The sequence below is a fragment of the Citrus clementina genome, unplaced genomic scaffold (genome assembly GCF_000493195.1).
Source record: "Citrus clementina cultivar Clemenules unplaced genomic scaffold, Citrus_clementina_v1.0 scaffold_9, whole genome shotgun sequence".
Taxonomy (NCBI): domain Eukaryota; kingdom Viridiplantae; phylum Streptophyta; class Magnoliopsida; order Sapindales; family Rutaceae; genus Citrus; species Citrus x clementina.
Window position 1 is genome coordinate 1,728,792 of NW_006261964.1, and position 25,380 is coordinate 1,754,171.

Below are 25,380 nucleotides of genomic sequence, written 5' to 3' on the forward strand. Positions count from 1 at the left end.
CAAGGTGCTACCGGCCACCCTGATTACGGTGAAAGATCTTAAAGAACAAGAATGTGCTATTGAGCGATCACAAAATTTCAATATTCATTGGAGGATAGTATCCTTCACCGGTTAACATCTTTGGATTATATAGTTTGCCAAGATACATAAAAGGAGCTTAATGAATCTAATGTACTAATAAGATCACAATACTGAGATATGACACAGAATCTCAATGAGAAGGAAACAAAGGCCCACAATAAAATCTAAAAGACTTCCATCAATCTAAATAAAATGTTGCAGTCTCATTATTTTTGCTAAACATTCTCAGCCTCGTCCTAGGCATAAAACAGAGAAGCTGTGAACAAAACTGCAGCACACTACCCTAATCATCATATTATCCAAATAGACATGTAATGGCATGAAATGGGTGTTTGAAAACCCTCATTACCACTTTGGCATATGTTGAAAACCAGTCAGCCATCAAGGGACCCCTTTGGCAGAGGAGTGTGTGGCTTTTGAGCCTTTTCGGGAATGAAAAGCAACTGATAGGCCTGGGTCACCTCTTTGGAACTCAACCCCACAACTTGTCTTATCTACCAACCATTTACCCTTGGATCCAGGCTCATCGTTCATATTTGGTCAATTAACATTTCCCAGATTCTAGTCTTATTACTCTGTTCAATCAAGAAACAGTAAGTGTTAATCCAAACAATAAGAGTAAATTTAAAAAATAAGTTTGTATTATCATGCCAACAAGAAAAGGACATACATAGACCCACGCAGTCCAAAGCCTGCTGAAAATAAGGCAGTACACCAAGGATTGACACAACACACAGCAGTAACCAAAATTTCACCATGTACCCAATAGTAACTATCTCTTTGAGAGCTATGACCTACCTACATTCTTCATCATATATCTGAGTTCAACTTTTCAAGTGATTGTTCATATAAGGCAAGGAGAAAATCAGCCATTCTACGCTAATTGATTTGTTAGTTCTCATTTGGGATCAAAAGCAACCTCATTGTAAGTTATAGATTTGCTATGACCAACATACATTCTTCATCATATAATTGAGTTCAAGTGACCATTCATAGCAAAGCCAAGAGAAAATCCCCATTCTACATTAACTGCTAGTTTATTTCTCATTTGGAATCTAAAGAACAACCTTATTACAAAAATAGCCTGGTTTTTCTGCCAAGAGAACAAATGCCAAAGTAAGGCAATTCAAAAGCTTGTTTTCCCTCTTGCCAATTGCCTTACAATATGGTGAGGGTGGCATCAGTCTCCAAATTTAGAGAACAGATAAACTAGTATCAACTAATAAAATTGGTTAGTTGCACCAAAAAAACTTTAAAACACGTATTTTGTATGAAACTAGAAGGAAAATCAGGTACTGCTTCGCATCTCCTTCCTACACCAACCGAACACCTACTATTTGGATTTATGGAGATATTCAGCATCATTGCACTGAGTTCACACAATAGAATTATATATGCAAAGGATCTTACCTTCATGCTAGTCCAGATTTTCTAGTTTATTACAATGAGGTGTTGGCAGATTCTTATTCCAACGACGCTTCTGGAGCTCTACATGGCAATACCGCCAAAGCAAATTTCTGTAATCCTTGATCACATTGTCCTCAATAACAGCACGAGCAGAACTACCATGAGGAAAGTTCTCATCAAATGATGATGGTGATTTGACATAAAATTCTATTCCATGCTTTTCAGTTGTCCTAGGAATCTGATAATTAAAATTCCGATGCAAAGAGTAGTCTGGCTCAGAATAGGGAAGGTAAGCAAGCAAGAATATCAACAAAAATGGCAATATCTGAAGAAGGAACACAAAATTAAGTCCAGCTCCATGAAACTCCTCCCTCTCTTGGCTTCTCATCCCTCTAGTTCTATAAACACGAGTTGTTCGAAACATATCTTGTTGACCAAAGAATGACCTGAATATCTCATCAGGATCTAATTCATCATCAAAAAAGTCATGCTGAGCTCTTCTCCTCCTTGGCCTAACGTTATGCCGCTGGTTATGCTCAAATTCATCAACCAAACCTACATGATCATAATGCCTTCTTGAATCATCATCACTCAAGCACTTAAATGCCTTGCACACTTTCTTAAACGCTTCTTCCGAACCAGGAGCCTTATTCTTATCTGGGTGAACTTTCAAAGAGAGTTTCCTATATGCCTTCCTAATCTCCTCAACCGAACAACTTCTCTCCACACCAAGAATCGCATAATAGTCCTTGTTCCTCTTAATCTGCCTAATCAACTCAACATGTTCTTCCGTATAACTCCTCTCCCCACTCAAACCCTCACCAAGTTTCTCCAAACCAGGCTTACTCCTTTGATCATCTAACCGCTTCTCATCAGCAGAAGACACATTTGGCCCGGAGTCACCCACACCAAGCTTCTCACAAGCAGCCAAAACCTCATGAACAGACAAATTATCGTTCAGCCGTTGCGCAATTTTGATAAATTTCAACGCCCGTTGTCTTTTACCGGACGCAATCGCTTCTTCAGCGATACGAATGCATCTCAAAGCCTCATCTTTGTTACCATCCATAATTCACCCAGTGCTTGCTTCAAGACATTCCAATCAATTACTCAGTTCTATCAGAATTAAAGGTAAAGCAAAATTAATACTTCATATTTTTAAAATATTATGCGAATATATTAATAGAACGATAATACAATAAATCCAAGCATGTAATTTCGAGAATTTAGGTTAATGATAAATAGAATTAGCATGAGATTAAGACAATTCAATAACAGAAATGAGATTTACCTGATACAGATATCGAATCGAAGTGTCGTAACAGAGAGAGGATTCAGGAGAAGCGGAGCGCAAGGAGATGCGACGCGAATTATGTATTTGGTTGGTATGCCACGTCATCAGCGATTTTGGTCATGCTTCAAATAGGAGCATGCCACGTCAGAGTGCGAACCGGTTAAATCGTCTCTTCAGTATTGTTCTTGGATTTGACTAAATTATGCAAACATCATTTTCCAATAACTGGACTAATCCGAAAAAGGAAAAGTATACTAAAAAATATTTATTTTTCTACAATTGTTATTTTCAGTAATTTACAGAAATCGTCGGCATAAGAGTTCATTGAAAGAAATAATTTTTTTTTTCTTACTTTAATAGCTTAGGAGGATCATTTTGAATAATAATTCGAGGGAAAATGGTAGGCCAAGTTGATGCAAATCAATCACAGTTCAACGTATATATGATCCAAAATTGTTTATTAAAATTATTAATGAATCAGAAATGTGTCCTACTGTCTAATTAACAACAATTAGAGTTTTAAAACATTACATTTTTTGGTTTTTAAAATCCAGTAACTTAACACATTATACATGTGTCAGTGTTAGTATATACACAACACGAGCGCATTTAGTTAGGCTTATGCCCAGATATGAAAATAAAAATAAAAACAAAATTTACAAAGACATCAGTTGTCATCATCTGAATCAAAAGCCTTTCTACTTCTCAAAGATTCCAAGATATCTAAAGGCCGATCATTTCGAGCATGGCTTCCTCCTTGGGTAGTCTTGAGTTTAGGCACACTCATGGAACTGAGTGGTGGTGTGTTTGTGTGAGCTTCCTTGAGCACAGACCGAGCAGTGGCTGCTGCAGCAGCTTGAGCTGCATGATCTGTCTTGGCTGATTCGTACTTCTGCATATCATAAATGAGTTCTTTTTGAAGCAGTTTATCAGCAACCAATATGTCATCAATCTCATTTTTGTAGTCTTTGAGGATAATTCTCAGGCATTCCATTAGTGAGCCTGTGAGGGGACTGTTCTTGCTCTCTAGTAGTCTTTTAAGTTCTATGAAGATGGGGATGGTGTTTTGGATTAGCCCTTTTCTTACTGCTTGTGTAATAGCTCTTCCTTTAGCAGCAGCTGCTGATGCTCCAGCTTCTCCAGCTTCTTCCTCTATTTCTGCAGTCGCAGATGCTGACCCTCGGGCGGGAGTAATCCGAATCTCTTTGCAGGCAAGAATTTGGAAAGCATCCTGCTTGGAAACAGGACATAAACACTTGCTTTCATTTTGTTACATAACATTTGCTTACTTGCAGTTTATGACTGTACAAGGGATTAGTACCTGTAGAACGGATTGCCCAGTAACATCTTCAATATTGAGCATGCCATCCGAGACTGAAGCAAGAATCTCTGCACATAACTTTGCAAATGTGGCTAAAAGGTGCTCTGGAGCCATTTGCTTCAGCAAAGAGACATAGATGTGCATTCTTTTAGACCTGGACCGTTCATCATTTCCCCTGAAAAGAATGATACATGCATGGTAACGACTGAGCATCTCAGCAGCAGAGCTACCTAGTTGCTAAATATAATGACATCTACCTGATGGAAAACAATTGACGTTCAGTTCGTGAACCCTTGGAATCATTGTGACCGGCATGGGCATGGCAATCATTCAGGACAAAAATGGCTTCCACAAAACTGTTGTAAGCTAGAAGTGGAGCCTTGGCTGCAATCACGTTGTACACAATGATCAGAGCCCAGATAACATACATCAACAATCTCTATGACAGAGCGAATCTGATATGTCGAGAATATAACCTTTTAGGATGTTCCCAAATAGAAAATCAGCAAGTTGTCTTATCTTTTCTGATTCATCAACCAACGACAAAAGAAAACGAAGGAATAGCACCCCCCTCCATTTCACATAGTCCCTCTGAACATGAAAATTTTACAATAATTAGAAAAGTTTTCTGTATTCTTATTGATCTTCAAATGGAAATGTGAGAATAATAACCAAACGAAATAACAGAAATTTACCTGTAACAATCTTGAAAGCAGAATAAATGTCTGCCTTCTTACTAGTTCACATGGATCACGGAGACACAGAGAGATCTTCGCCATGTAGCTGTCAACTTCAAGAATTACTAATCAGAATAGCACAGAGATTATTATACTCTTTCTAAAAAATTTAACCAATCCTCAATAGTTTAAATATCAGCACAGTTCTTTTCTATTAACTTTCTACAGGCCTCACCAATCAACCAGAGCAGTATAGCGAACACAAAAATCTGCCATCATTACTACAAGATTATTGCGAAGGGCTGCACAATCACTCTTTTCAAGCTCCTACAAGAACACGTGAATAGTAAGCATTTTAAATATAGTGTCGAATTTGTGGTTTAAGAAATTGAGTATCGTTTTTATGAGTTGTTTATGAGAGTCATCTAAGACTTGGATAAATGCAATGATAAGATGATGAAAAAACCTTCACAAACAACGGAATATATCTCTTTGCGAGTTTGTCATCTGCCAGGCATAACTTCCCCATTGTCAACCATGCTTGAATATAAAATGAAGGAGCAATCTGTTTCAGAGAGACTGTAGGCCCTGGTAATTTATTCAACTTTGGATCAGAACTTCCCGAAGCTATGATTGTGTGTAATAGTGGAGTAATGGAGCTCAAATCAACAGTGGGACAAACAATAATCAAAGAGCCAATAGTATAAACTGCAGTGACTGCTTCTGACAATGATCTCGATAACGCCACTGCTTTCTTGCCCCTTCTGTTGCTTCTAGGTGGTGTAAAGAAACTATTACCATTATTGGCTTCTGAAATGTTTGAAATGTACTTTTCTAAAATTAGTGAAGCTTTCGAGAGAATCTGTTTTACCCATTTCAAAACAAGCATATCAGCTTCCTCATGATTTGAAGCCTTTCGTTTGCATAATGTTCTAAGAGCTTTTACATGAGCGTTAACCTGCCATAAAAGATTCTTATGTGTAAATTGGTCAAATACACAAACTAAGCACAGGAGAAAACAATATATCCCATTACTTGGCTGGCCCTATGAAAGTAGCACTATGACCATCAAGCCATGCTAGTGGCAATATAGTATATAACTCAATACTAGAGCTAATAGATAATAAAACTAGAGAAGCAAAGCTGCTCCTATCACCCGGTCAAAGTACCAAAATAGTTTATACCTCTGTTGGATGCATGTTGAATCCTTCAATCTGCTTAAGCAAGTTATGAGCTAAATCAGCAGCAGGTTCAGGGGGCAGCTCCACAGAAACATTGGAGATTGTTTGAAGGAGATAAACACGATCGCCAGCCCATGAAACAGAATTGGATACTATCCCCTCTGTATCTTCATGGTCATATCTTGGTGCAAGTGGGCTTTTAAAGTCACCTTGTGATCCATACTTGTCAAGTAGCTGCCAATGGTGATGAAGGAATTCCCAGTCCACTGCTTTTGGAAGATATGCTGACACCTCTGATAGAAGGAGCCAAGCACCCGGTGGTGCTGTCCACCTTTTGATTGACACGTGATGGCTCAACCAGATAGCTTCAGATGATCTTATAATATTCTGAAGTGCAAGTGCAATATTGGGCTTCAGTCTTTTCTTCTTCCCCAGGCTGGTGCAGATTTTCTTCACCCAAGGCGACACCTCTCCATTACAGATCTCTTTCAAAAGAGGCAAAACCCCTTCAGGGACTTCTAAACTTTTCCCTTTCACATTCAAGTTGTATTGAATGGATCCAGCAGCTGCAGATCTTGATATCCGGTCCAATACCAGCTCAAGGAACAGGTTCTCACATTCTTCTTGAATGCTAGACTCATTGTCAGTTATTAAACGGGGAATGGAATGAAGCCACTCAACCGTAAGACTTTCATCAGAAAATGTTCTGAATGCCTACAAAGTCAATAAGGATCTAGAATGAGATTTAGAGATATATATTAGAAGACGTGAGAAAGAAAAGAGAAACCTTTTAGCTGGATAAGAAAACCATGGAAACTCATCGAGAAGAGCTGTTTCAGCGGATCTTAAATAATACTAATCATGCCGTTTTCAAAAATAAAATATTACTATTAACCAACAAACAAAACCACTTGTTTCAGAAAAAAAAATAATATTAGTAATCTACCTGTTTAAAGAAAGGGTTAAATGATTGAAAAACAAGACGTGGAAAAGATGAGGGAAACTCCCAAAATAATAATAATAATAACAATAATAACAACTTGAAAAAGCCAGAGCTGAGAATTGCAAGTAGTTGTAGATAATCATGATCTACTCAGCTTTTACAAGGCATCAGAAGCCAATACCATCTCATATATACACCTTTCTATTGGACAACTAAGCAAAATTACTTAAATGAGGAAACTTTAAATTTACATAAAGCTAAACAAAAGACTAACCTCTGAAAGAGCAGAAATTGCTGCTTTCCTAATGCTAACAAGTGGATCAGAACAAGACATGCCAATTGTCTTGAGCAAAATCCCATCAACAGAGCCATCAAAAAGACCTATCAACTTGCTAACTAGAAGAAGTGCTGCCTTTTTAACAATTGCCTTCTCATCCATACATCTTTTCTTTAAAAGGTCATTCATTTGACCGTCTCCAAACTTCAGTAGTTTCTTCAAAATCACCCTATTCCTATCATCACTTGACAAAAACCCCACCAACTGCGCCAAATTTGACAAAGCTCGAGCTCGAATTACAGCACTAGAATCTGAGCAACGCTCAATTAAAGCCTCCAAACAACTCAAACCCCAGGAGTGACTATCTTCACAGTCCAGCTCCACTCCCAATGGATCTCTCATCGACGTCATTAGCATTAATATCAGATCAACTGCAACTAGCCTAAGATTAGCCTTACCTTTAGTCAGCTTAACAGTATATTCAACAAACCCCATTTGATCCTCAAGCTCCATTGCTTTAACAATCTCCATAATTGCCTCCACAGCTAATCCCCTCAGCTCAGCCTTCTCCGGGGCCTTGTTCACCAAGTACTTCGGCAAATTCACAACTGCCTTCCTGACCCCGTCGCTCTCTTTAGACACACCCATCACTCCATTCATCAAAAATCCTAATGCAAAACTCCTCGCTTGACATTTGCCCATCAAAATCAATGGCACTAACGACTTCAAAACCTCTGCAGCTGTACTCATCACATCACCATGCTCCCCCCTCAACAACTTAATCAAAATCCCTGAACACAAAACATTTAATTTCTCATAACCTCCCAATTCAAGCAATGAAACCGGAATCTCAACAACAGTCTGTATCAAAGACTTCAAACAATCCGGAAACCTATTCAAATAAACCAACTCCACAACAAATTCCAACTTCTCAACAACCAAACACAAACTCCTAGCATCAAATCCACCCTCGCTCTCATCCTCGTTAAATTCATTCGCCCGCTGAACCCGCCTGCCACCACCTTTTCTTTTGTGGTTAACACTAGGGTGGGACCCGCTATCAGACACGTGCTTAAAACTCTTGAGGGAGCTGCGAATGGAGCGGAGAAGGGAGAGGAACGCCATGGGAGTGAACAGAGTGAAGACAGGGGAGTTCGGGGAGAGAAGCAATGAAAGGTAAATTTTGGAGGCCAAGAGGGAGAGATTGTTGGGGCCCACATCCATGGCGCAGGAAATTGGAGGAATGAGAGAGGATAAAGAGAGTTTTTTGGAGGAGAGTTGATCGGTGAATCGGTAAAGGGTGTCTGGGTCATTTGATTGTAAGAGGGATTCGAGTTCGAGGAGAGTGGAATGAGAAATGGGTGTCGTTTGATTTTGACTTAGGGTTTCTTCGAAATCAGTGATGATTCTTGCTATGATTGCTTCTTCTTCTTCTGCCATTGTTGTGGGTGTTGTTTGGATTTGGCAAACTGGTTGGGAGACGGGGGATTCTGCTATTAACAAAATGTTTCGAATTTTGGGTTTTCCCGCCTAAACGGTGGATTTTGACTATCTGAAGACCAAAAACGCCGTCGTACTTAAAAAGTGACTTCGGGTCAGGGGACAGGCGTATTCCCCGCCCCCAAATATCGAAAATTTGACAAATTGAACCCAATATTTCAGGACTATCCAACTAGACCCCTCCACTACTATCCTTTTACATTCGGTCCACCCTGAAAGTTGACACCATCGGAACTTTTAGATCTCCTCGAGGAGATTGGTAGTCTAGCAAGTAGCTACCGAGCAAGCAACAGGGGATTACTAACAGAAATTACTGATGGAGGTTCTCTTGGGTATTTTAGAAAACCACACTGGCAGCTGCTGCCACAGTGTCTATTCACTACCTGTAAAATAAAGAAAATGATCAAAGAACTGAATCTCCCCAAGTAGTATGAGATCCACACACAAATCTATGTGTCAAATTCAACTATTTCATCCGAGAATCCAGCTATTGCTAGCCAGGCAGCAGATTTTCCAGAAAAATAAAAATTAAACACACCCCCAAGCAAAGATCAAATTTATCTAATAAGTTTAGAGAGCTTGTGCATAAACCAAATTAATCACAAAGTCATAAATGCAACTGATAAATGGTCCCAGTTTGCCAGGGCCAAAAACAAACTCCAGGCCCTCATTATATCAAGCAAAATAGCAATGTTTTTGCAGCTGCTGTTCAATTATTCAAGCACCTCAGCCTGCGGGTTCAATTATTGAAGGATATAGTTTGGTTTCATGGAATATTAAAAACATGCTTATACTGCATGATTTTCAGCCAGCTGCATGATATGCCAGGCACCTAATTATGAGGAGCCCGAAGAGGACCCACGTCATCTGGGAAAATTTGGAAAGGTGCAATTTCTTCCTCATAATGGCAATGGACCAGATTTGCTGCCTCTGGCTCCTGGTTGTTCTGAATGGAAAAACTCAAGAAAGAATCACCATGAACTGCTGCTGCATGGTAATTATGAATGGTTGAAGTCGAGGCAGGCACATGGTGAACAACCTGAAGTGGTGGTGATGGTACGTGCTCTGCTGGAAGCCAGCCCAACAAGCCATTAGATCTCCTCCTGCCAGATGAAAAGTTACCACAACTCTAGGTGATTGAATTACTTGGGCAATAAATTGCATGCATCAATAAATCATTATAATTGATTATTTATGCTATTACTGGAAAACCAAGTGAAGAATCAGCAGAACTACAACACCAAGATTAAATAGATAAGGTGTATGCAAGGATGCAATAAGACATGACAAGAAACATTGAAGGAAAGGCATACTGCAGATTTTTACAAATGGAGGAATTTTTCATCTTTATATGGACCTCCATAGAGATTATCAGAAGATTGAATACCTTATAGTCTAATCCTAGTTAAGGATAAGGGCATTAAAAACCAATGTCAAGCATGATCAAAGCAGTTAAACTTCCATTATTTTACATTTTCGGTTAACATAAAAATCAGGGAATAACAGTCTGAATGTCTGATATAAAAATGGAATTAAATATCACCATCAGGAACTTGGTGGATCAGTTTAATGGCAATTTCCAAATTTTACTTGCAAGGTTGTACAGAATCTAGTGAAACTTACCTGGGTTGAAGAATAGCCCTATGACCAACGGACACAAAATTTCGCAGACCACCAGCACCATACTGGGCAGCTCTCTGAGCAGCTGATGCAACAAAAGGCTGGTTGGCACCAATAAAATTGCCACACATCGGAGTGAAAACAGCTCGATGGATTGGTTCGTGACCATGAAAGATAACTCGAGAAGTAGAAATCTCACTGATCATGGGTGGACCATACAGGTGATGATTGGCAGTAAAAATGGGACAATCACGATCTGCATCGACGGAAAGTAAATGTTTATTACAGTGTCATAACAAGTGAACCATCCAATTTCATGATCACCAGCATAGCGGAAAAGAAAAAGATCCCAACAACTTACGGCCCAGTAATGGAAACTCTGTTACCCTGCAAGATTCCCAAAAAAGAAAAAAAAAACACAATTGAGACAGAGGAGCCATAACAAACATGGTATGAGGGTCCAGGATCGGGGCATCAGTGATTCATAGATGACATAATATGCTTACCGTTGAAAATCAGGACCCCAGTCATTATTTCCAACACATTGCTGAGGTATCTGTAAACAAAATCACACCACGAGAAACAAAAAGCAAACACCAATTATCAGTCAAAGGCACAAACAATGACACATAGACCTCTTCATTCATGCACACAAAGAATTAGATATATATCAAGAAAGAGAAAGGGGGAAAGAGATATCTTATATGTTACTAAAAACAGCAGTATATCTTGGGAGAAAGTCTTGCAAATAAATATAGTAGATCTGTGAAAGTGACATACAGTAGTATAGTAGCACTTTGATACCTATAGCAGAATGAGGAAATATATAAAGCCACAATAATCACATAATAAATGTTTTATTTTTATTTTTTTGGGTAAATTTTGACATCAAGAGAATAACCTCATGATCAAGAGGGATAAAGTCTGATCACCAGAGACAACCCTAAATAATTACGTAGCAAGATGGAGATAGGAGGCCCTAAATGATCACTCAGTAATAAAATGAGGTAAGGGTATGGATATGATCAAGAGGTTTGGCTAGAATCAGTTATCTCTTAATGAAGGTATAGTGTTCAGATCAGGTGCAACTGAGCTGAAGGGGGGACGGTCTGAAAGGGATCTACTAAAGACAAGTCACTTTCTAATCAATGCTCAGAGTTTCTTGCTCAAATAAAACCTCACAAAATCTCGATGAGTAATGTTTCATGGTGATCTCCTACAGTAGCTTTTATGAAGAAAATAATAATGATAACGCTCAATTATAGATAGAGAATCAGGAAGAGTATTTATTAGTACAAAGAAATTGGACTAATATGCATCAAAAAGATAATCTATCAAGCCTTACAAAACATTATCAAATGATACTTCTTCTTTTTCTAGCTAAACCAAAAAGGTAAATATACAAAGTTAATCATAATGATACAAATAATCCTAACATACTTAATCAATATCATTGATCGATAACAATGATTAATCCAACAATGTATCTAAGATAAATCTTTCACCAATGTTAAGAAAAATGCACGACCAAGAAAAAGTGAAAAAGTAAAAAAGAATGTATTTGTTAAATTCAAGTATGATTGCGTTTAGTTGCGAATAAGAATTCACTAAGATGAGTTGAACCTAGAGACATTTAAGGAATGTCGAAGGAACCCCATACATGCATTTTATGACTAGATTAAAGTAATTTTTTCCCATATGCATGGACATTCATTTTGACGTCGAAGGCTCTAGTAGTCAAGCTTTCTCTAAGAAGCTTTTCCAAGAAATCATATTGCTTAAAACTTGGTTTTATGTCATAATTATAATCGTAACAACCAAGATTGCTCTTGTGAGCATCATCGGCCACTATATGGCACATACTTGAGTATCTGACAAGACCATCTAGCACCTCGTGAATGAAGTTTAAGCATTGGATTGACAATGCAGTGCCATGGTATGGTTTCGTTCACCATAATGCAGAAATATCACTCACTATATTTGTGTTATTTTATCAATACAAATAAATACAAGCTAAAGACAAAAAGTAGAGCATGTGAAGCCCAGGATTTAACGTTATAAGAAATCTTTCCACATTACTAATGGAAGCTCTTATCATTTATGAGATTTCTTTCATAAACACATATGAAATGAAAGAGAAGTCAAAGTGAGCAGAAGTTACGAGGCATAGGTGTAAAAAGATACAGTAAGCCTGCTCCATTTCGACAAAAGACCTTTAACTAAGTTCCAAAACTTTGGGCCTACTATCAAACTAAGGCTCTTTGGAGTCGAGGCACAATGATTGAAGAAATCTCTTCAACATTATGATGAAAGCTCATATTAAGTAAAAGATTTATTGTTGTTCAACAATAATGATCTTTGGGCTTCACATTAACTGAAGCTAGTTACTTGGTGATCTACGTTTCTGCCAAAATGAGTAAAAGCGGCCGTATTTATGGTATTCATTGAAGAGCATGCCAAATGAATCAACAACTATGTTCCATAGCTTTGAGTATGCTAATAAACTAGGGTATCTGAAAGTCCAAGCTTAATAGTGGAAGAAATCTCTTCAACACTACCCATAGAAGAGTACAAGATTCAATAGAAAAAAAAAAAAAAAAAATTGTTGACACTTCATAATTCAATAGACCAAAAGTGCTATCTATGTTTCCTCAAAATAGGTAAGAACGGCCGTGCTTGAAGTAATTTCTCAAATTATGATGCCTATTTAAAAGCTTGCCAAATGAATCAGATCTCACGTTCCGTGGTTCTCTGTCTACTGATAATCTAGGGTAAGTGAAATCAATGCTTAATCATGGCAAAATCTCTTGAATAATCTTAATAATGGAAGCTCATGTTAAGAACGAGATTCTCGTTCATCATATTAAGTATGTGGTTCTCCTTTCGATAATACTAACTAAATTTCCATCCTTCACAATTCAATAAAACAAAGGTGATTGCATCACTTGTTGATTTGTGTTTCCTCAATATGGGTAAGAACATTTGAAGTAATTTCTTAAATTATTGTATCTATTTAACAGCTTGCGAAATGAATCCGAGTCCAAGTTCCATAGCTTTGAATTTGCTGATAAAAGTAGGGCCACATGAAAGTTAAGACTTAATGATAGAAGAATTCTCTTGAATATTAATGTGGAATAAATAAAATAGAAATATTAAATATAGGAAAAGTCGAGTGATTTCATGAATAAGTGCTTGGCCTTTCCTTTACTTCAAGTTGAGATATGGTATAAGGGTTGGGTTGACTCAATGATAGTCACTTGAAAGAAAAAGAAAGATGAAACGCAGAGCGAGGACAACCTTTGATTCTCTAATTCAACCAGCTCTATGCCTTTTGGCCTACGGATGAAAAGGTATTTCTGACACACTATCACACTTCTGCTTGGTTAGGAAAGGTTTTTTGCAGTGGGCTACCCTACTATTGATAAGAAGTGGTTGACTCAAAACCTCATTTCCTTTCTCTCTTTCAACTTGATTAATCTCTTTCAAACCTATCTTGAGAAAGCCAATCCAAGGCTTAAAGGGGGGGAATTGACAACAACAAGCAACTACCTATTCCCTGTCTGTTCAATCCACTTGAACGTGTGGCCCACACCATGGGAATCATTTCGTTAATTGGACTTGCCAAATAAATCAACACCTTAACATTGCTTCAGGATATAATCAGCTTGACTTGTCATCAATTTTGCATAGTTTAAAATAATCATCAAATCCAATTAATACTATCCAAACTCTAGCATTGACAACTAAGCTCTTCAACTATAGAAGAGTAATGTCCTTATAATGAACTTTAGTCAATAAGGTAAGGAGCAAGTAAAAAACACCTACCATATTATCATTGTGCAAACACATGTTATTTGATTCTCCCAATATCATGATATAACCTTGCGAACAACTTACAGTCTATGAAATTGATTTACAACTTAAAAGATCCAATTGTTAATTCATCATGCTTCCACTGATAATCTTACCTCTATAACTTGATTTTACTAATAATCCTACATAATATCTAAAGCTATTCTTTATAGTTGCCATGTTCCCAAACATGCATCCTCCATAATATCAAAAGCTATTCTTTATAGCTGCCATGTTCCCAAACAGGCATCACATAATGCATGAGATGGATTGAGTAACAGAATCACCAAGCCAAGCAAAGGGCATACCAGCACATGTTAGCTAGGCGAAGAGTAAGCTTGGGTTTATGAACCTTGAATAACTCAACTAGATTTATGATCACATCGCATAATCTTTTCCAACACAATGTAGTACCCAACATGTAAAACATACATGTATAAGATATATTATGCCATGAAGTGTAACACCGGGTATACTGACAGTTTGTGTATCAAGTAAAAAATAGTATCTTTAGACTGGAATGACATTGACAAGGAAAACTTCAAACATTTTCCCTTCACGTGTTTTATCTGTTGAATAAAGCGCACCGCTCCTAGGTTTGGTCATTTTTTAGTTCAGCCATCAATTTGTTTCTACATAAAAACATCAATATACTTGTAAATCAATGAGATTTGCTCATCCCAACCCCTGATCTAACCATTCAAGCAGAAAATAGGGACTATATAAATTCTAAAATCATCGAAAACTATTATTAAATAGATAATCCATAGTGTCTCACCCTATCAGTGAGCACAATAAAACATAACTTTCTTTCGTTAAAGAAAGATGAAAAATTCAAGATGTACCAACTGGCATATCCTCAATCAGTTAAAGAAATTAAATTGATATTGTAAATTATTACATCCACGAAGGAAATGTCAAGCAGAAATCCAAAATAATATTTATGGACCAAAACAAGTTTTGCATGCAAATACTGCTCAACATGTTCTAACTGAATTATTGCTTCCATTAGATGAAGGCCAACACAGGAAAATACTATATTGCAGATGCAATTTAAAATTTACAGGAAACAAACATATACTGATAAAAAATTATATATGGAAATCCATAAAACTCTTGGTTTACCATATCTGGCAAGTTATCATCAGGCCACTCATCCTCATCAGTGATCTCATCATTGTCATTGATCTCAAAACGCATCCACACACCATTTTCAACTTCTCGACAATTAGGGCATTGCATGATTCCCGTTACATTAAATGCAGAACCAATGCAATCTGAAAATCAAAAAACATAACCTTAGAAGGAACAAAAAATTCTACATGCTAGCTAGAGTAATTGATACAGGTGGAAGCAGCACAATTACCTTCAAACTGTATCATGCTTTTAAAAAAATTTAAAGCATACAACTGGGTTAGAGCCAAAACATAAAGGTAAACAAAGCATACTCAAGAACCAATTGGCAGCAAAGAGATATAGTTTCATCATAATTTAGTTCCAGTTTTAAAAGCAGTCAATTCATATATGCCTTAAATACACAAAACAGCAAACTTAAACAGCCCAAAATAGTCAAATTTCAACGTGTTCATAGATCAAGAACCCCTTTGAAGTTTGAACAAACAAGTTTTGCACTCAAATATCACCACAATCACAATTCACAAATAGATTTAGAAAGACAAAAATAAAAATAAAAGAACGACACCAACAATGGCACAGCTTCTGTATCCAAACAAATTAAAACAAAAACAAATAATCATAATCTAATTCATAGAGTATTGCTAAATGATGGACTGCTATGAATTGACCAAGGTTAATTCATAGCTATTCAAAAGTCAAAATAACAGACAATCACCAAATACCAATATTGTTAAAAATTAAAATTTCTTACACTGTTTCACACCTACAAACATGTAAACAAACATCAAACACCCAAACAATATCTACATGTAAGAAACTTTCTCATTACATTTTGACATTTCACAACGTTGCAGGTGTACATCATAGTTCAAAACAGGACCTCTTTTTTGTATTGATTGGGACATTCTTGAACGAGTTCTGTGTGAAGGGTTGTGTGAGAATGCAATTTCACTTCGATTAACCGGATAATAACTTGAAAGTCCCTGTTTTGACAAAAATTGTCGAGAGCGCACATACCGTTTTATTATATGTCAAATAGGTCTAAAAACCCGATAAATCCTTTTGAGTGACCGAATTACCCTTTATATTATTAATAATACTAAACTTCATGAGTGGAATCACCACATTAAAATATACCTTTTGCTTGAATTGAATCAATTTAGGAGAAATTGAAGAGTGATGTCAGTTTGACTCAATTTTCTAAACTTATTGATTTTGATTTGAATCTTCAAAATTTATGTGTGTGTAAACCAAAAAATTAAACCTAACCAAAGGTTATTTGCTTACCCAATCTCATGCAATCATTCGTCTCAAATGAAATAATATTCATTATTATATATAGATATGAAATAATTTGTAATTTTATTAATTATGAACTTGAATATTTAGTATGAATGTCATTTTAGAACTTGAGTTGAAAATAATAAAATATTATTTAGATAGTGCAATATTATTCATATATATAAAAAAAACTACACCCACAAGGTTTAACTACACTCGAAGGTTTAGGGAAATAGTCAAAAAGACCTCCAAATTTTTAATAAGGGACACCAAAATAATTTTTTACCATAATGTCCTTAAACTCTATAAATCTCAAAAAAATAATGCTAAGATTTTATAATAAATGAAAATATGGCATTAAAATAAATGTAATAATATATCCATTTAAAAATATTTTTATATTTTTCAATCTATTAGAATTATTTTATTATATTAAAGTAATTTTTTATAATAGATAAAAATGATAATATTAAAATAAATAAATAAAAATTATTTTGAATATAATGTAAAAGATAATTTTAATATTATTAATAGGGATTTTTTAATTATAAAATCTATTTAACCCAAAGATTTATTTAAAATCTTTATAATATCATAAATATATTATTAAAATAAATATAATAATTTTAAATTTTAATATAATTTTAAATGTGAAAAATAATTTAACATTATTAGTCTACTAGATAGATTTTTTTATTTATATTAAATTTGTGTTAATTATAATTCTATAGCCAAAGGGTATTATGGACAAAAATGAATCTTGATATCTTTAAAAAAAAACTTGAGGATATTTGTGATTATTTTCCCAAACTTTGAGGTGCAAATATCCTTCTACCTTCATATAATTCATTTTTGTAGGGTTAGGGACCTATTCAATACATATGTGAAAACTATTATGTTACTTGAGAGATAGTAAAAGTTGGGAGCCCAAGTTATTGTTACCCAATCGGGATTGGTAAGCTTGTTGGGTAATGTGAGGTCAATGTATTGCAACACAACTCACCTCAACAATTTTTTTTTAATAATACAATTTCACTAGCAGCCTATATAATGCAATGTATCAGCTCCATTACCAAATCTTCTCTGTATTTAAATCACCTTCCTTTTATGGTTCACAAGGTCATAAATCATTGTAATCCAAATAATAGAAGAGAAACAAGCGTTTGTAGATTTAAATACACTTAGATAATCATTTATTATTTGTAAGTTAATATTATACTTATAAATTTAAGTTCAAAATTTACCTGCCATTAATCAATAATTGTCATTTATGAGATATATTTTATTTAATTTATTTCTAAATATTAGAGATGGATGAAGTCTAAGTCAATCTTTTAGTCCCTGCCTCTCTTATGATTTGAGCATTGGTGGCAGCCAAAAAAGAGCTACTAAAACTATAATCTCAACCAATTGATAACTAATTACTTCAATGAATAAAATTTGTGGATTGAAAATCATATAACCGTATAATAGTTGAACTTTTATTTATCTATGTAGTACAGTATACGGAGGGAATGCTCAATATCTTAGTGGTAAACTAAGTATTAAAAAAAGCATACGTGCGCGACATTTATTAGAAAATTGATGGGGTGAACTTAGCATAGCCCATTAAAGAACCCAAACATACCAAGTAAATAAAAAACTTAGTCCATTGTGATACCGGACACCGCCATTGATGATTCAGCCCCTTTTTACAGCCGAACAGAAATAGGACTTATTAGTAATTAAAGTCAAACTGAAGCTCTAATTCCGTAACTTAAGTATTTACGTCACGTGAGGTGAGATTTCCTGAAACTTGCAGCAAAACCCTCGCCGATATAAGTTCACAGTGCGCTCTTACATAATTCCCTCTCGCTCTCGCTCTCTCACCGCTGCGTCTCTCTCTCTCTCTCTCTCTCCAGTTTTCTCCGTTGATTGTTTTTCTTTTTTGTGTTCGCGAGAGAGACTGCAATCATGTTGGTCTATCAAGATCTCCTCACCGGTAACTCTTCTTCTCATAACCTTCTCTGTTACTTTTTAATTCGCCTGCTCTTACTGTTTTGACTCGATTTTGACTTGAATTAGCATCGTTCTTCTGCTGTATAGGCTCGTAATTTGATCAGATCTGTGATGGTATTGATTATTTTTGTTATTATGTTGTAAATTAGCGCTTGCTTTGAGATCCGAATTAGATCTATAATTGATTAAACTACTCGTGTTTGTTATTTAATTTGTTTATAATATTTATGCTTTTGTAATTAGACGAGAGATCTAGATAGTTAAGTAACCGATTCGTTGAATTGTTGGTTGATTAATTTTGCATATCAGCTACCGATCTCATAGCCTTGTCATTACTTTAACTTGATATGATTGATATATGAGATATATCTATTGAATGGAATTCTGTACATGTTTGAATAAAGAGCACGTTGTTAACTTATGTCGATGGGTTGTTTAGGTGATGAGCTTCTCTCCGACTCTTTTCCCTACAAGGAAATTGAGAATGGGATTCTGTGGGAAGTTGAGGGAAAGGTTAGTTTCTTGAGTTCATAATAATTCCAATTTCCTATCCTACATGCGTCTCTCTGTCTGTTGTTTTTGCTATTTATGAATAGGGTTTTTTTTTATGATTTTTATGAATATTGAGAGGATTCATTTTTTTTTTTTAAATTGCCCCTTCAGTGGGTTGTACAAGGAGCCGTTGATGTTGACATTGGTGCAAATCCTTCTGCCGAAGGAGCTGATGAGGATGAGGGTGTTGATGACCAAGCCGTGAAGGTGGTCGACATTGTCGACACATTCAGGCTACAGGTTTGTCGCGGCATCTACAGTTATTTATGGTTTGTGTTTTTGAGCTGTTATAGTTTTTCTAAGATGAAAGACAATGACAAATATATTATTTATTTGTACAGGAGCAACCCGCTTTTGACAAGAAGCCGTTTGTAACATACATGAAGAGATTCATCAAGTTGCTGACGCCCAAGCTGAGTGAGGAGAGGCAGGAGATATTTAAGAAGAATATTGAGGGAGCGACCAAGTTCTTGCTCTCGAAGCTCAGTGACCTTCAATTGTAAGTGCCTCTTTATATTCTGTTGTGTCTTGATGAATTCATAAAATATGAAGTATTTTATTGATGTTTGCTTGTGTGTTCGTGACAGCTTTGTTGGGGAGAGCATGCATGATGATGGCTGTCTTGTCTTTGCTTACTACAAGGAAGGTGCGACCGACCCAACATTTTTGTATATGGCTGATGCATTGAAGGAGGTGAAGTGCTAAGCTGGGCTTCGAAGAGGAAGTGCCTGCTGTAGTTCTAATTTTAATTATTGCCCGCGGTTATTTTTATGTATCTTTTGTGCTGGTTTACTCGGGACTTGTGCTTGCTGTTTTTTAGTTTTTATTTTGACATAAACAATATGTTTTTCTGCTCTTAATTATTGGGTTTTATGGTTTGAGATTGAATTACCAAATAACTTAATAGTTTTTGTTATCTTCTTCCCTCTTCTGAGGCATCAATTCTCTTGTCCTTTTTTTTTTTCGGGGACCAAGTGCTATCAACAAATGGAAATGGTGAGAGAATAACAGAGCTTCTTTTCAAAGGAGCATAACAGAATATGCCTTTAATGATTCTCTCTTAGTGCAAGAGTCTTTACCACAAAGAAAAAGTTATTTTTGCACAAGGGAATATCTCTTGTTTTAGTATACTGGGGGGATTGTTTTGTATTTTATTCTCGCCGAAGTCGTTGCATCATAGGAACAAAAACGAGCACAACTAAAACTAAGAGGATTATTACAAAAGTGCCAATGGACTTTATTTATGCTTTGCTGCTACTAAGTTTGGCTTAGTGCTTTGACTTGGGCATCTTGACGATCATTACGGTGCACGAACAATGGTGAGCGCTGTAATCACTTACGCTGCCCAATACCGCTCTGTAATTGCAGAATTAGGATTTTCTTATGTTCCGAACTCAATTAACAGCTTAGATTAGGTGACAAATTTGAAAGTAGCGTAAATTTTGTACCTTTTGACAGCTCCATAACCACGACTTCCCAGGACCAAAATCGTTGGATGGAATCTTTCAACAGCTTCGGTCATGACATTCCTAGGATCACCTTGCATCACATGCACTGGCACATTATTTACCTGCATTAAAATAACATTTTCGGCAGCCAATTCATATAATTGTGTTAATACGTATCACAAGCAGATCAAGTTTTTCAAGTGGTGAAAAATGTCCCTATGCGAGACAGATCTTTTCTTTCCTTTTTTTTTTTCCCCCCGACTTACCTCTCTCTTGGCACATATTGAAGTGGCCCTATCAGCGACCTTTTGTGCTCTCTTCTTCGTATCAAGCTCTACAAGATTAATAACATGAGCGGATCCTGCGATCAATATATAACAAAAATAGAACAATGTTACAAAACGAATAACTTATGATAAGATCGTACATAGACTATGATTTTAGAGCCCCGCATACATCCTTGTTTTTATTTTATTTTACTTTATTTTTTTGTAGCGCACAATCTTAGATCATTGGGTTAGTTATACGCTGACCGGCGCTGCCTTGTCCGGCGCCGGATAGTCCGAGGAGAGAAGGAGGATTTGGTCGTGCATGAATGAGCACGAGCTGAAAGGTATGATTCGGAGCAGCAAAAGGAGGAAAGAAATAATCAAGTGCCCATTCTAATGCGTAGTAGCTATGGTTACTATCGTCAATTGCTACCATCATTATCGGTTTTGTTTGATCACCCATTATTTGATTGATCAATCATACAATCAAATAATTTCCTGTTCCTTCAGTTTCTCTCGGTTTAATTTGTAGTGAGTAAAATGAAAACAAAAACAAAATCTCAAAAACAAAGTGATATGCGGGTGGGTGCATTGCTTTTCAATTTTCGTGTGTTGTGAAGAACGTGTGAATTTGGGTTCACTTGTCGAATTTTGCGCAATTGCCGTTAACTGTTTTTCGGGCCCTTAGACTCGGTTTATGAATTCAAGCCGAAACAATTTATTTACTTATTAATTTAGCATTTGAAGATAATTCCAGTTTAAATACAGTAATAAATTCTTTATGATAAAAAAAAATACAGCAACCATATCTGCAAGGGCCATTCATTGACTTATAAAACAAATCCAATAATTTAAAATTTTAAATGTTGCATCCACTGTTAACAGAAAAAAAAAAAGGAGAAAATCTCTTCATGGCATGGACCAATTTTTGCATGATTCTCTTATGTTTTCCAATAACCACTACTTTTCAAAATGCATTTGAATTTGATGAAGAGTGAGAACGCAACAATAATTTATTTGTGACATGTAATAATTAGGAGTTACCATTTACAGTTTTGTGAATGTAATACTACCAACAGATTCTTAACTATAAATTATTTATACGACTTGGTTTTTGTTAAATACTACGTTCTCTAATTGGGAATAGAACATTTGAAAATTGGAGAAAACGGAAAAGACCATCCCATCACTCCGAACTCTGTTCCGGGTTTCAGAAAGCAATTTTGGCAGCACATCATCGAGTTCATTAACTCCAGCCGTACATTACCAAAAGATCCAAGAATTTTCGATGAAAGAATTTGGATTATTGAATGTGAAGATGATTCAATTCGAGATGATGGGTAAGTGAAATGTAAAGAACTTCGAGAACTCTGAATAAGAAACAATTTAAAAATAGGGAAAGATTTTAGTAGACCAAGGATAAGAGGGTTTGCTTTTTGTGTTGGAAGCTGAGATCATTTCCAAGCTTGTAGTTGTATGAAACATTAAGATGTGATTAATTGAATATCCTCTTTTAAAATTTTCAAATTAGTGAAACTATTGAACTGATTATTTTACTTTGCTATAGAGACGATGGGTACACTATGAGAGAAAGTGGCTTGTAATTTTGAATCTTAGGTGGGTTTGATGACACTGCATTATTTCTGTACCATAAATCTGCAAGTGTTCATTTCAGCATAAAAAAATAATAATAATTATAGCTAAATGAGCGGAACCTTAAAACTACTAGATATCAATTTATATTTGATATAACAAAAACTCATTAGAAAAAAAAAAAAAGTGGCAAATCAAACTCATGAACGTTCCTGGTCACATGGTCATGGGAGCTAATTTTCAGAAACATGGCCAGGAGAGGTCAGACATTCTACGTATGCAATGGCATCCATTTGTACAAACGGCCAATCAAATTCTTCACAAAAAGAAGAGATCTCGGATTGTTCTAGTTTGGTTTCTTTATTAGGATAATAACTTGTCGAATTCTTCCCCGTACTTGTCAGTACTAAAACTTCATCTTCACCGAATTTCTTTCGACATTATGGCACTATAAATCTACTAAGAAGAAAATACATATTTTTTTTTCAAAAACTTTTTTTTTTAAAGATTAAGTTATAGTCAGTTTATGACCATTAGTAAAGCTAATCACTTCACCCATAATTTATTTCCATTTGTTAATTGATTTTCAACAATGCCGTGTCCGATGTGTTTGCTTGTGATCTAGCGCTTATGACGCTTAATGAGCGGTCGAGAGAAGTGAACTTGTACTCTGTAAATTTGAAACATGATCGGAACATCAATTTCATTGGACATATAATAAATAAGCTCACACATATTGTTTGGGAGAAATACGTCGACGAGACCAGGCATGGTGAGCAGATATCTGATGGCAGAGTTCTGCGAACCGGTGTGTTCCGTAAAAGCCTGGTGCGCGGGGGAACAGGAGCAGAAATATCCTGCTCGTCCACGAGCACGTCATCCGCGAGGCAAATTTCCTGTAAGAGGCATAAGGCCATTCCGGCTAGAGGTCGAGAGGCGAGGAGACCCGGTCGACGGCTGTTGGCAAGACATGCTCTCCAGCCCGAGAATCTAGGCACGACAGCCACGCTTTCCCCAGAACCGTGGCGTAACACGCAAGATCCCACGTTTGCCCATAACGCAGCATAACGCAGCAGTCGGAGTCCCATACCGTCCCCCCAAAAAAGCGGAAACAAGATCTCACAAAACCACGACAGCCACGCTTTCCCCAGAACCGTGGCGTAACACGCAAGATCCCACGTTTGCCCATAACGCGGCAGTCAGAGTCCCATACCGTCTCGAAGAAAGCGGAAAACTGGGATTCAGAGGAAGCCTATAAAAAGGTAGCCAACGAAGGTAAAGGGGTTAGCATTTTTGAGATTAGAAAAGAAATTCTAAAGAAGAAAAAACCACGAAAAAGCCATAAGATCTGTGGCAAGCGTTCCCCGAACCTTCATATCTGACTTGAGAGTCGGAGGGTTTGCGCCGGGAAAATAACCGGCGTACTCTGACTTGTCTGTGTGCGCAGGAACCTCTGGAGAAGAAGCCTTGCGAGGAGACCCCCTGGTCGTGATGACGTTGATCGAGCAGAGATCCTGGTCGTAGAACGAGGAGAACCGGAATCCCGCATCAACAAGCTTCCCACCAAACAAATTTAATGATGATGCAGGGATCTGAGATCTGACCAACTTATCCAGATTTTGGCATCAACACATATTATACTACTTTATTGCTATATGAACGAAAAAGCATCATGAAAATAGTAAAAACTCGCAAAACAAACTCATATATGGTCTTCTTATATACTGATAGAATAGAAGAAGCTTGCTGGGACGAGATCAGAGTTTTAGAGCCAGGGGGCGAGATCAGGCTCTCTAAGTAATCAATTTCTTCTATTTGCGCAAAATGGGTATAAATTTCTTCACTAGTGGCAACCATCAACTGTTCAAGTTTCATTTCTTGATTGGGATTATACCTTATCATGAATTTATTCTCCCCAACTTTGAGTGTCATTGTTATGATATCATCCTCACCGCAGCCTGCACAACACTGCGACAGTATCAATGCAGCCCAATTACCATAATCATCCGCTCCTATAGAAATTCCAAGACAATAGAGTTTTTGCCAAGAACACTTCACTCCGTATTCTTTCATCACCCATAACTCAGCGTTCGCGCCCAGTGCGAGTAAACAGAGGCGACCGCCAACGACTCCCAATCCCATCGCTTGATGAGCATAATCAAAATCAGGTTTCGGCACCCGAGAGAACTTGTCCGTGGCTAAATCAAAAGCAGTAATCCCAAACATCCCAAATTCACATTGATTGTTTGTCAACCAGTGGAGACTTTCATTCACTAGGGTCCCCATCGGTCGCCCCTGCAAGTTTCTAGCTTCACAACAGCAATGAATACTGCCGAAACTGTGTTCGACCTTTTTCCAAGAATTGGTTTTTGCCGCAAAAACGATACCTTGTATGTCAATACACCTGCTATTATCATCTTGCAAGTTATCCTCCCTTTTATGATCTATTTCCTGAAAATAGAACATAACCTTATAACCATTAGTGGATGAATCGTATCCGAAACCGTACTTGACTATATCGTAATCATACGTCGCGTCAGGATCGGCTGGTAACTTTGTATAAGCACCGGTGGAGGGATTCCAAATAAAAATCTCTCGATAGTTGTCGAGAGCTAAGCAAATCAAGCCGTGGCACGAGCCGATAAATCGAACCATACCATCCGGTCTGATGAAGGGAAAATGCAGTCTTGTCAACGCACGTTGATCATGTAAAGACGTCGTTGAACAGTCGAAAGACCGAAGAGGAGAATCCTTAGAATAAAGAGAACGCTTTGATAGGAGGATTTTGGGAGGACTGTTTCTGGCGGTACGTTTGTACTGCAGTAAGGCGAATCCGGGATCGGAAATCAGAGAGAGCCATTGCTTGCACGCACACTTGAAACGCAGCAGAGACTTGACGGGCAATCTTGAAAGCACCTCAATCAAGACGTCGTCAGGGAGATTTGACAT

General features: G+C 36.8%; 5 protein-coding genes and 1 long non-coding RNA gene across 11 annotated transcripts; 1 reads left to right on the forward strand and 5 right to left on the reverse strand.

The window, feature by feature from the left end:
* Positions 1 to 66: 66 nt before the first annotated feature.
* Positions 67 to 2,874, reverse strand: LOC18032763 (chaperone protein dnaJ 49). Of its 3 annotated transcripts, none has more exons than XM_006419493.2 (3): positions 2,780 to 2,874; positions 1,492 to 2,574; positions 67 to 656 (listed from the first exon to the last, which is right to left on the reverse strand). In XM_006419493.2, the coding sequence occupies exon 2, from the start codon at positions 2,555 to 2,557 to the stop codon at positions 1,499 to 1,501; it is 1,059 nt and encodes a 352-aa protein (XP_006419556.1). In that variant the 5' UTR covers positions 2,558 to 2,574; positions 2,780 to 2,874; the 3' UTR covers positions 67 to 656; positions 1,492 to 1,498. The 3 variants fall into 3 exon arrangements, with proteins under 3 accessions (XP_006419556.1, XP_006419554.1, XP_006419555.1); XM_006419491.2 differs by having other exon boundaries at positions 1,492 to 2,604; XM_006419492.2 differs by lacking the exon at positions 67 to 656 and having other exon boundaries at positions 1,392 to 2,604.
* A 404-nt stretch (positions 2,875 to 3,278) lies between these two features.
* On the reverse strand, positions 3,279 to 9,200 carry LOC18032759 (condensin-2 complex subunit D3). Of its 2 annotated transcripts, none has more exons than XM_024179208.1 (9): positions 7,179 to 9,200; positions 5,965 to 6,675; positions 5,247 to 5,738; positions 5,016 to 5,107; positions 4,799 to 4,886; positions 4,580 to 4,694; positions 4,361 to 4,487; positions 4,104 to 4,278; positions 3,279 to 4,013 (listed from the first exon to the last, which is right to left on the reverse strand). In XM_024179208.1, exons 1-9 carry the CDS (start codon positions 8,619 to 8,621, stop codon positions 3,450 to 3,452), a joined length of 3,807 nt encoding a protein of 1,268 aa, XP_024034976.1. In that variant the 5' UTR covers positions 8,622 to 9,200; the 3' UTR covers positions 3,279 to 3,449. The 2 variants fall into 2 exon arrangements, with proteins under 2 accessions (XP_024034976.1, XP_024034974.1); XM_024179206.1 differs by having other exon boundaries at positions 5,247 to 5,753.
* A 69-nt stretch (positions 9,201 to 9,269) lies between these two features.
* LOC18032754 lies at positions 9,270 to 16,259 on the reverse strand. 3 transcript variants are annotated; one of them, XM_024179219.1, is made up of 6 exons: positions 16,171 to 16,259; positions 15,279 to 15,430; positions 10,808 to 10,857; positions 10,663 to 10,688; positions 10,305 to 10,557; positions 9,270 to 9,784 (listed from the first exon to the last, which is right to left on the reverse strand). In XM_024179219.1, the coding sequence occupies exons 1-6, from the start codon at positions 16,193 to 16,195 to the stop codon at positions 9,514 to 9,516; spliced, it is 777 nt and encodes a 258-aa protein (XP_024034987.1). In that variant the 5' UTR covers positions 16,196 to 16,259; the 3' UTR covers positions 9,270 to 9,513. The 3 variants fall into 3 exon arrangements, with proteins under 3 accessions (XP_024034987.1, XP_006419558.2, XP_024034982.1); XM_006419495.2 differs by having other exon boundaries at positions 16,120 to 16,253; XM_024179214.1 differs by lacking the exon at positions 16,171 to 16,259 and adding an exon at positions 16,042 to 16,108.
* Positions 16,260 to 18,402: 2,143 nt separating this feature from the next.
* LOC18032751 (translationally-controlled tumor protein homolog) lies at positions 18,403 to 20,032 on the forward strand. The gene is made up of 5 exons (XM_006419497.2): positions 18,403 to 18,552; positions 19,009 to 19,082; positions 19,233 to 19,361; positions 19,463 to 19,620; positions 19,709 to 20,032. The coding sequence occupies exons 1-5, from the start codon at positions 18,525 to 18,527 to the stop codon at positions 19,824 to 19,826; spliced, it is 507 nt and encodes a 168-aa protein (XP_006419560.1). The 5' UTR covers positions 18,403 to 18,524; the 3' UTR covers positions 19,827 to 20,032.
* A 76-nt stretch (positions 20,033 to 20,108) lies between these two features.
* LOC18032747 lies at positions 20,109 to 20,884 on the reverse strand. Its single transcript, XR_002907141.1, has 3 exons — positions 20,836 to 20,884; positions 20,570 to 20,691; positions 20,109 to 20,477 (listed from the first exon to the last, which is right to left on the reverse strand). It is a non-coding gene; the product is annotated as an uncharacterized LOC18032747 (long non-coding RNA).
* A 3,182-nt stretch (positions 20,885 to 24,066) lies between these two features.
* LOC18032746 (F-box/kelch-repeat protein At3g23880) lies at positions 24,067 to 25,380 on the reverse strand. Its single transcript, XM_006419499.1, has one exon. It carries the CDS (start codon positions 25,378 to 25,380, stop codon positions 24,067 to 24,069), a length of 1,314 nt encoding a protein of 437 aa, XP_006419562.1.

Excerpts from the sequence above, each read along its gene's own strand:
- LOC18032763 (XM_006419493.2), bottom strand. The coding sequence starts at position 2,557 with ATGGATGGTAACAAAGATGAGGCTTTGAGATGCATTCGTATCGCTGAA.
- LOC18032759 (XM_024179206.1), bottom strand. The coding sequence starts at position 8,621 with ATGGCAGAAGAAGAAGAAGCAATCATAGCAAGAATCATCACTGATTTC. Across the intron at positions 4,695-4,798 it reads TGCTTTCAAGATTGTTACAG|AGGGACTATGTGAAATGGAG; the intron begins GTAAATTTCTGT and ends TTTCATGTTCAG. Across the intron at positions 4,488-4,579 it reads ATTTGGGAACATCCTAAAAG|CCAAGGCTCCACTTCTAGCT; the intron begins GTTATATTCTCG and ends ACGTGATTGCAG.
- LOC18032754 (XM_006419495.2), bottom strand. The coding sequence starts at position 16,195 with ATGTCCCAATCAATACAAAAAAGAGGTCCTGTTTTGAACTATGATGTA. Across the intron at positions 10,858-15,278 it reads ATGATAACTTGCCAGATATG|ATACCTCAGCAATGTGTTGG; the intron begins GTAAACCAAGAG and ends TTTTGTTTACAG. Across the intron at positions 10,689-10,807 it reads TGGGGTCCTGATTTTCAACG|GGTAACAGAGTTTCCATTAC; the intron begins GTAAGCATATTA and ends GGAATCTTGCAG.
- LOC18032751 (XM_006419497.2), top strand. The coding sequence starts at position 18,525 with ATGTTGGTCTATCAAGATCTCCTCACCG. Across the intron at positions 18,553-19,008 it reads CTATCAAGATCTCCTCACCG|GTGATGAGCTTCTCTCCGAC; the intron begins GTAACTCTTCTT and ends TGGGTTGTTTAG. Across the intron at positions 19,362-19,462 it reads TCGACACATTCAGGCTACAG|GAGCAACCCGCTTTTGACAA; the intron begins GTTTGTCGCGGC and ends TTATTTGTACAG.
- LOC18032746 (XM_006419499.1), bottom strand. The coding sequence starts at position 25,380 with ATGTCAAATCTCCCTGACGACGTCTTGATTGAGGTGCTTTCAAGATTG.